General features: G+C 36.1%; 1 protein-coding gene across 1 annotated transcript; it reads left to right on the top strand.

Moving 5' to 3' along the window:
* The first annotated feature begins 5,845 nt into the window (after window positions 1-5,845).
* On the top strand, window positions 5,846-6,793 carry LOC131922580 (olfactory receptor 183-like). Its single transcript, XM_059277400.1, has one exon. The coding sequence runs from the start codon at window positions 5,864-5,866 to the stop codon at window positions 6,791-6,793; it is 930 nt and encodes a 309-aa protein (XP_059133383.1). The 5' UTR covers window positions 5,846-5,863.
* Window positions 6,794-8,723: the final 1,930 nt, after the last annotated feature.

The following is an 8,723-nucleotide window of genomic DNA, read 5'->3' as shown; positions in this document are numbered from 1 at the left end:
ACCCCAAGCTAAACAACCACAACATATATACAGAGAAACTAGTGCAGAGCCACATGGGCTCCATGACTGGCACTGTAGTCTTTGTGACCCCTGCTTAGTAGATTCCATGGGCTGTGTTCTCCTGGTCTCCTTGACCCAACTAGCTCCTCCAATCCTTCTTCCCCCACTTCCACTAGCTTCCCGAGCTCTGCCTTGCGGTTACGTAATGTGTCCCCCAATATATTGTGCACCTTAATAAACTTATCTGGGTCAGAGAACAGAACAGCCACAATATTAAACATAGAGGTGGGGCAATGGCAGCACACACGCCTTTAATCCTAGCACTCCAGAGGCAGAGATCCATCTGGATTTCTGTGAGTTCAAAGCCACACTGGAAACAGCCAGACATGGTAACTCCACCCCCTTGATCCGATCACATAGTAGGCAGAGTCTGTGGGTACAAGGATATAGCTAACTTGGAGACACACACTTTTAATCATAGAGACCTGGAGGTCTGTATAGACAGGCATCTGTGAATTGAATTTGAGACGAGCCTGGTCTATGTAGTGAGTTCCAGGACAGTCAGGGTTAAATATATGGAACTTATCTCAAAATACAAACCAAAACATTAAAGTGTATAGTATTAAATGCTCATCTGACAATACAAACATAAACTGGACTACAACAAATTGTATCAATAAATGCAAATAAAATCTCAACTAAATCACTTAAATTACAAAGATTAAAAAGACTACCTACTTTGGTATATTCAAAGTAGAATTTGTCTCAAAGACAGATTTAAAAAAAGACAAAATTTATGTCAATTTAAACCAGGTTTTAGTCATAGTAATAGTTATATGGGTGACAGAATTTTCCAATTGTCACCATGACCAGTAGCTAGAAACAGAGTATGGAAAACACTGTTAAAATTGTTTCACTCTGTCCTCCAGACCTTGAACCAAAGACAGTTCTTTCCTTATCCACTGAAACAGTAAGCACGGACAGGCATGGAACCATGGACATAATTGACAGCCCTTCTGGGTTCAGGGTTCTTCTCTGACAGATCCTCACTTCCATCTATTTTGCATACATGCTATGGGATGTTCTGTATGGCAAATGTGTTGCTGATTAGTCAATAAATAAAACACTGATTGGCCATTGGCTAGGCAGGAAGTGTAGGCAGGACAAGGAGGAGAATAAAGCTGGGAAATGGAAGGCTGAGTCAGAGAGACACTGCCAGCCGCCACGATGACAAACAGCATGTGAAGATGCCGGTAAGCCACAAGCCACGTGGCAAGGTATAGATTAATGGAAATGGATTAATTAATTTGAGCTGTAAGAACAGTTAGCAAGAAGGCTGCCACGGCCATATATTTTGTAACCAATATAAGTCTCTGTGTTTACTTGGTTGGGTCTGAGGGGCTGTGGGACTGGCAGGTGACAGAGATTTGTCCTGACTGTGGGCCAGGCAGGAAAACTCAAGCTACACATACACACAAGCCCATTAAAATCCATTAAATCCTGTAGACATTGACTCTTTCTTGGCAGCCCACATTCAGATCCATTCTCTGTTGCCAAGAGCTTCACTTTATCTTAATAAATCTGCTTTGCTTCACTTAATCTTTGTTGTCTGTGTACCTCATACTTCTTGGTCATAAGATGAGAACCTTGTGGAGAAGAATGTCTTTAATGTAATCAGCTCGTGGTCATACTGACATGTTTACTCCAACTCTTCTCTTATCTACATTATTGTTCTGCATATTTGTTCTCTACTAGAAAAGTTATATTCAAGTCAACTGATTGATTTTTGGGTCTTCCAAAAATATAGGCCACTGGTTTGCATCCTATTTTTCTAGTTGTGGGCTCAACAGGGAATAACCTTTATATTCATAAAAAAAATTTACACTGAAGATAACTATAATCAGTTTTCAGTGGCCAAATCTTAATGTTGTTTATAGATATGTTTGTTTTTTTTGATTAAATATTTGTGTTCAAGCTATTTACTTATGCTTGAAAAGGAATCTGAGTATGTAGTCACCATGTTTATAGTCTTTGGAAGAAAGTCTCAGCTGGAGATATGGCTCCAAAGGTACATACTACTCTTTCAGAGTGAACAAGTTCAGAACTCAACACCCACATCTGGTGGCTTACTACTTCCTGCAACTCTAGTTCCAGGGGACCCAACATCCTCTTAAGGTCTATGGACACCACAGTTGTGCAGAAACTCAAACGTATGCATATATACACCTGTACACATAATCTTTAAAAGAAAAAGAACCATAAAGGAGAAACTCCCTGACGTAACTTCTCAGACCTCGTGCAGTTCCTCAAATGCTGACCTCTTCGGTCAATGGTGTACGGAACAGCCTATGCTCTTGCATGGCCACATTTTCAATCTCTAGTAGAACAGCATCACTTTGTCCTGCAGGGAGCCATCTGGTCCTCAAGGGACTTTCACATTTCCACTCCCTCAGTCTTTGGAGTAAGGAGGGAGCGACACAGATGTGGGTTCTTGTACTTCAAGCTTATATAAGCCACGTTTGCTGAGACCTGGAAATGAAGCCTCTGAAAAGAAAATGGGGGAAAGATTGCACCGTTTATGGATGGCGGTCCTCTGAATTTACAGTTTTTTTCTGTTTTATGAGGACTAATACTTTTGAAAATATATTATTGAGAGCAATTTTTTTATTTTTTTGAAATAAAAATCATTATCTTGTGTTATCCCTTCCCTTCCCTTCCTTCCTCTAACCTTCCTGAGCATCCCACTTGCTCTCTTTAAAATTCCTGAAGGCCTAATACTGTGAAGGATCGCCACAAGCTCTTTTGGTGTTTGGGTAAGATAGAAATGATTACTGTATTGTAAATTCTTATATAAAGTAAAAATATTGTATATATGTAACAATGAGAGTAAATTAATACCAAAAGAACAAGGTAAGAAATGAGCAAATAGTGACTGGATCCTGTTTTCCTACTTTGTTAAATTCTGAATAAAATCAATGCTGTGAGAGTGACTGGTTTGCTGGAGTGACATGTCTATTATCTTATTGACATAATCATAATGACATTATGTGATGAGGTAGAACTGTAAAAAACACTTTAATAACAGGATTAAATAATCAAGCCTTGATTCTTACATAAAAATATTTCTCATTGTTTTGTTAAATGACTCACTAGGTTTAGTCAATCATGTATTCTGATTAAATTATTTGGTCTTGATTAATGATTAGCTTTATATTTTTAATTCACATGACAATATTTTGATATATGAATATAAAAATATTGATATATGTATATATGAAAACATTATTTGTTATATGTCTATCTGACACACGCATACATATTTTTTTTAATTCTTTGTACTCAAATGATTTTATTAATTTCTTGTCCTACTAGAGCATTAATTTTGGTGTTTGTCACCAATCTTTAATTTTTTAAATATTTATTTATTTATTATTTATTTAATTATTGATGGCCCATCTTTTCTCTACAACCACAAATGTCACATTTTGAGGTTCTAGGCTACTTACATGACTTTTATGCTCAATATTTTTTCTAGAATCTCTTGGATTTCTTTTCTTTAATCCAGGATTTAAGGTTAGTATAGTGAACAATTTAATTAAATAGAAACAGTGTTGAGGAATGAGATTGAAAACGTATAGAAACAGGAAAGACAGGCAGCCTAATAGTAGCCCAAACCATGTCCCAAACCTCTTTAAATAAGAGCTTTTCCCACTACTGCTGACTCCAGATGCTCCATGTCAGTCAGACAATGTCATTGGTGTGGTGCCACATGCATTTGCTGAAGTCTTGATAAGGTTGCCTTGTTTGCCCTCAAGATCTCAATTTCTTTGTCACTGTCCTTTTTCTCACTAAGTATTCGAAAGTATGTGTATGTGGTTTGAGTGAAAAAACATCCACCAAATCTCCTCACTCTCTTTCTAGGTAAGAGAGGCACAAGAAACTGAGTTTGTAGCCTTTTGGACTTCTTGAGTGAGTGGAAGCCCCTGATTAGCAATTATTCATGAATTAGAAAGTGATTCATGTATGTCTGTCTAATAAATGAAATCTATCCACAGTAAAGTCTCTTTAATATCACCTCCTCAGTATCCTGTCTTTTCCTCCACACTTCTTTCCCTATAGTCTTTAAGAAAGGGGTTACCCATAACTCTGCTTCCAACTGCCCTAATTGCACCAAGTCATTGCTTGTTTTAGGGTTTAATAGAGACATGGACCTAAGTATATTCCACTTGGATGTTGAGAACATGGTCCTTCCTGGAATTTTTTACCTTTATTATTTTATCCTTTTATAGAAAATATTTTTTTCTGTATAATGCATTCTGATTATGATTTCCCCTTCCTCTACTGCTCTCAGTCCTGCCTTCTTCCCTTCCCATTTGGATACCCCCTTTCTATCTCTCATTGGACAAGAAGAGGCTTCTAAGAGATAACTATAAAACATAGCAAAATCTATCACATAAAAGTTGGATAAGGCAAACCACCAGCAGGAAAACAATCCAAGAGAAGGCACCTGAATCAGAAACTCACTCATTCTCACAGTCAGGGACAACATAAAAGCATTAAACTGGAAGCAAACCAGTGCAGGCCCTTTGAATGCTGTGTTCAGTTTCTGTGAGTTCATTAGAACTTTGCTCATGTTGTTTTAGAAGGCTGTGTTTCTTGGTGTCTCCCAACCCCTCTGGCTCTTATACTCCCCTTGTCCCTTTCCCACATGGTTCCCTGATCTCTAAGGGGAAGGATTTGATGGAGACATCCCATTTAGAGTTGATTGTTCCCAGGCAGTTCTCATTTTCTTTTGATCTCCACTCACCCAGCCATCAAGTGACTTATCTCTCCTTCTTTACCATTCTTTGATTCCTATTATGTAACTTCATCTTAGTTATCCTATATACTGAATGCTATTGAACCTGTGCAATAATCACCCCATCAGGGCAACTGCCTTTTCTTTTCTTTTTTTTTTTTTTAAAGATTTATTTATTTATTATGTATACAGTATTCTGCCTGCACACATCCCTGCAGACCAGAAGAGGGCACCAGATCTCATTACAAGTGGTTGTGAGCCACCATGTCGTTGATGGGAATTGAACTCAGGACCTCTGGAAGAGCAGTCGGTGCTCTTAACCACTGAGCCATCTCTCCAGCCCCGCAACTGCCTTTTAATGACAATATAGACTAGGTAATACCTATGTTGGCTTCTGTAAAGGAATATTTTTAGAGTATATGTTCCTAATGCATATTTGTGTACTGACTCTATCACTAAGGTGCGCTTAATCACCAATATTTTATATACAATGTCCTTCTGGGCTACTAGGAAGGTAAATTTATTTTGGAGTTTATTGTTTTGTCTTGGTTAGGGTCCCCCAATGTAACATTTTTCTTAAAAGTTTTTTTTTGTGCCTTGCAAATATTTATTTAAAAATATATCTGCAAAAATTCATTCCACATCTTGTGAATATTATTAGAAGCTTATTCCTAAGGGATAAATACAAGTTCCTTTACAAGGCACACACTATTTTTTTTAAAATCCAGTATATTCAAATAGCTTTTTTTTAATGTTCATGCATCACATCCAAGACACAAAATTTCCAGTGTCCGTGTGTTTCACACTTAATGTATCACAAGCTTAGAAGGTCTCCCACTCACTTTTAATCTGCTACTGCCCTCTCATTATCACATGGAATCAATTAGAAAATTGTCATTTTTAATTTCTAGAGTATTCCTTCTGTTGTAGTATTTTTCAGACTATGAGAAAAATGTTATACATTATCTCATCTGTAAATGTTCTTTCAATATTCACATGAATCCCTCCCAGTGACTACTGTCTTACATTCATTAAATCTAATTTCAGGAGACATTCAACGACGACATGGAAAAGAAGAATGAAACAGTATGGACAGAATTTGTTCTCACAGGTCTCAGATGCCAACCACAGTGGAAAATCCTTCTGTTTCTAGTATTCTTGGTAATATACCTCATGACCATTATGGGAAACCTTGGTCTTATCATTCTCGTCTGGAATGACCCTCGACTTCACATCCCCATGTACTTATTCCTTAGTAACTTAGCTTTAGTGGATACTTGGCTATCATCCACAGTGACACCAAAGATACTATTCAATCTTTTGGACAAGGGCAAGGTGATTTCTGTCTCTGAATGCATGGTGCAGTTCTTTTCCTTTGCAATAAGTGTGACCACAGAATGCTTTCTCTTGGCAGCAATGGCTTATGATCGCTATGCAGCTATATGCAATCCTTTGCTTTATCCAGTAATTATGACCAATAGACTCTGCATTCGTCTATTAGCTTTATCATTTGTAGGTGGCTTTCTTCATGCTGTAATTCATGAAAGCTTTCTATTCAGACTAACCTTCTGTAATTCCAACATACTATATCACTTTTTCTGTGATGCTATACCACTGTTGAAAATTTCCTGTACTGACCCTTCTTTGAATTATCTGATGATTTTTATTTTCTCTGGTTCAATACAAGTGTTTACCATTATGACAGTTTTTATCTCTTACACATTTGTTCTCTTTACTATTTTAAAAAAGAAGTCTGACAAGGGTGTAAGGAAAGCCTTCTCCACCTGTGGAGCTCACCTCCTGTCTGTGTGCTTGTACTTTGGACCTCTTCTCTTCATGTATGTGCACCCAGCATCTTCAGAAGTAGATGATCAAGACATGGTCTTTTCTCTGTTTTACACAGTTATAATCCCTGTATTAAATCCAATTATCTACAGCCTCAGAAATAAACAAGTCATAGATTCTCTGAAAAAAATGTTAAAAATAACAGTTTAGATCCCATTAATAACTATTAATTTTATTAAAAGTCACAATGTTGTGGAGGTAAAGATGGATTTTGAAATAATAAATGTTGGAAGAGATTACTGAATTGAATTGACATACATAATCATCTCCTTCGTAAGTTTGTAAACACAGCTGCATTCATTGATCATATGCATATGTGAAAACTTTTAATAAAGGAGCAATTCATAGTTTCATGTTATTATGTTATTCCAAATGTTATAGTCATTTATTTCTCTCAAAAACACTTGAGAGTGATAGAGAAAATATTTCTGTTATTAAGCCAGAAAGTCATGAGACGTTTACTCTGTGTTGTTGGCAGGTTTGTGTGTGATTTCACTGAACAAAGTCTCTGCAATACTGATAGCTGTGAAATGTCTTCCCTGACATGTTTGATGTGAAATGGTGAATTTCACTTGCTGAAGAAATCCAACTCATGTATATTACACATGAATAGACAAATACTTGAACATAGTCAAACACAATAATGAAAATGCAGTCAAAGCCGTCAGGGTAAAGCTAGCCAGTATGAAGATGGTCTTAGCTTGTTGCACTGCTTGAATTAAGACAAGAGTGATTTATTTCTCTGAGAACAATCCACAGGTTGACTCCTTAAGAATGTAAGTAGACTGAAGAATTAAATAATATAAATATATAAGAAAAAAAGAGAGAAGTGGCATAAGGGGAAGGAAATATTTTCATTTTTTTCTCCCAATAACCAAAACCAAAAGTCAAACCCTGAGCTCACAAAGAACGCACTATATTTTTAAGTAACATCCAAATTTATTGATATGGCTTGTATACACAGGGAGCTTTGAACAAAAATGACTTAAATTCAAGTTGTGGTGAGAGCATCTGATAATAAAGCACATACTATGTGACTGGGAATAAAAAGCCCTTGATATCAGAAATACTTTATCCATACTTTTTTTTTTCAAAAAAAGATATGATCCATTTACAGATCCATTTATCCATCTCTCAAAAATGGTATTACATACATTTTCACACAAAAACTGATATTCTCATCCTCAAGACCACTTACCTGTGTGCCTGTAGTAGTTTAATTGTTCATTTTTCCCATTATGTTCTCCCTGTCTTCATTCCTAAACATTACTACCAGGTGATTCTTCAAACAGCTCTCAGGTGAAATCATATTCCTTTTCAGTAACTTTCAATGTATTGTCATTGCTACCAGATTATATGCTCACATCATACAGGTTACTCTGACTTGTATAAGCCACTTGTTCAAGAATATGTACAGATTATATATATATATACATATACATATATACATACACATAGAAACACAGATGCAAATATATATAATCATTTTCCTTAGCTTGTTCATGTAGCATTATTTGGATTTCTTACCAAGAAATCTTTGATTTAATGTTTCAATTATTTCTCCCACTTTTTTTTTTTTTACCTAAACCTATTTTATAGATAGGATAAGAAATGCTTTGGGGACATAATTTCCCTAGGTCTAGTAAATGCTTTTGCTTCTACAACTTGTTTGTCAACATCAAATCCCACCTTCTCCATCTGCCCCTATCTTCATAGAAAGCAGTAATGGTCTGTTTTCTTTGAGGTTTATCTCCAATATTACAGCTTCCATGATGTATTTTCAGATTTTCCCAAAGAGGATAAGGATGTTCAGCAATTCATAACATTTAGCAATTTATATTGAAGGAGAATATCCTCCTTCAGCCAAACTCACTTAGATAAAATCATTGGGGTTACAAAAGACCTTTTATATTATAACTGAGAAATACTGCTGTTCTTTGAATCTATTATCCATGGTTTATATGAATCAGACTTTAAATAAATATTTGTGAAGTATGTTACAACCAAATGTACTTGCTGCCACCAGTGCATCATGGACAAGAAATATTCACAATCTTTTTTTATTTGGCATAAAACCAGA

The sequence above is a fragment of the Peromyscus eremicus genome, chromosome 12 (genome assembly GCF_949786415.1).
Source record: "Peromyscus eremicus chromosome 12, PerEre_H2_v1, whole genome shotgun sequence".
Taxonomy (NCBI): Eukaryota; Metazoa; Chordata; class Mammalia; order Rodentia; family Cricetidae; genus Peromyscus; species Peromyscus eremicus.
The sequence above is the reverse complement of the archived record's forward strand: the minus strand, read 5'-3'. Positions and strand labels throughout refer to the sequence as shown.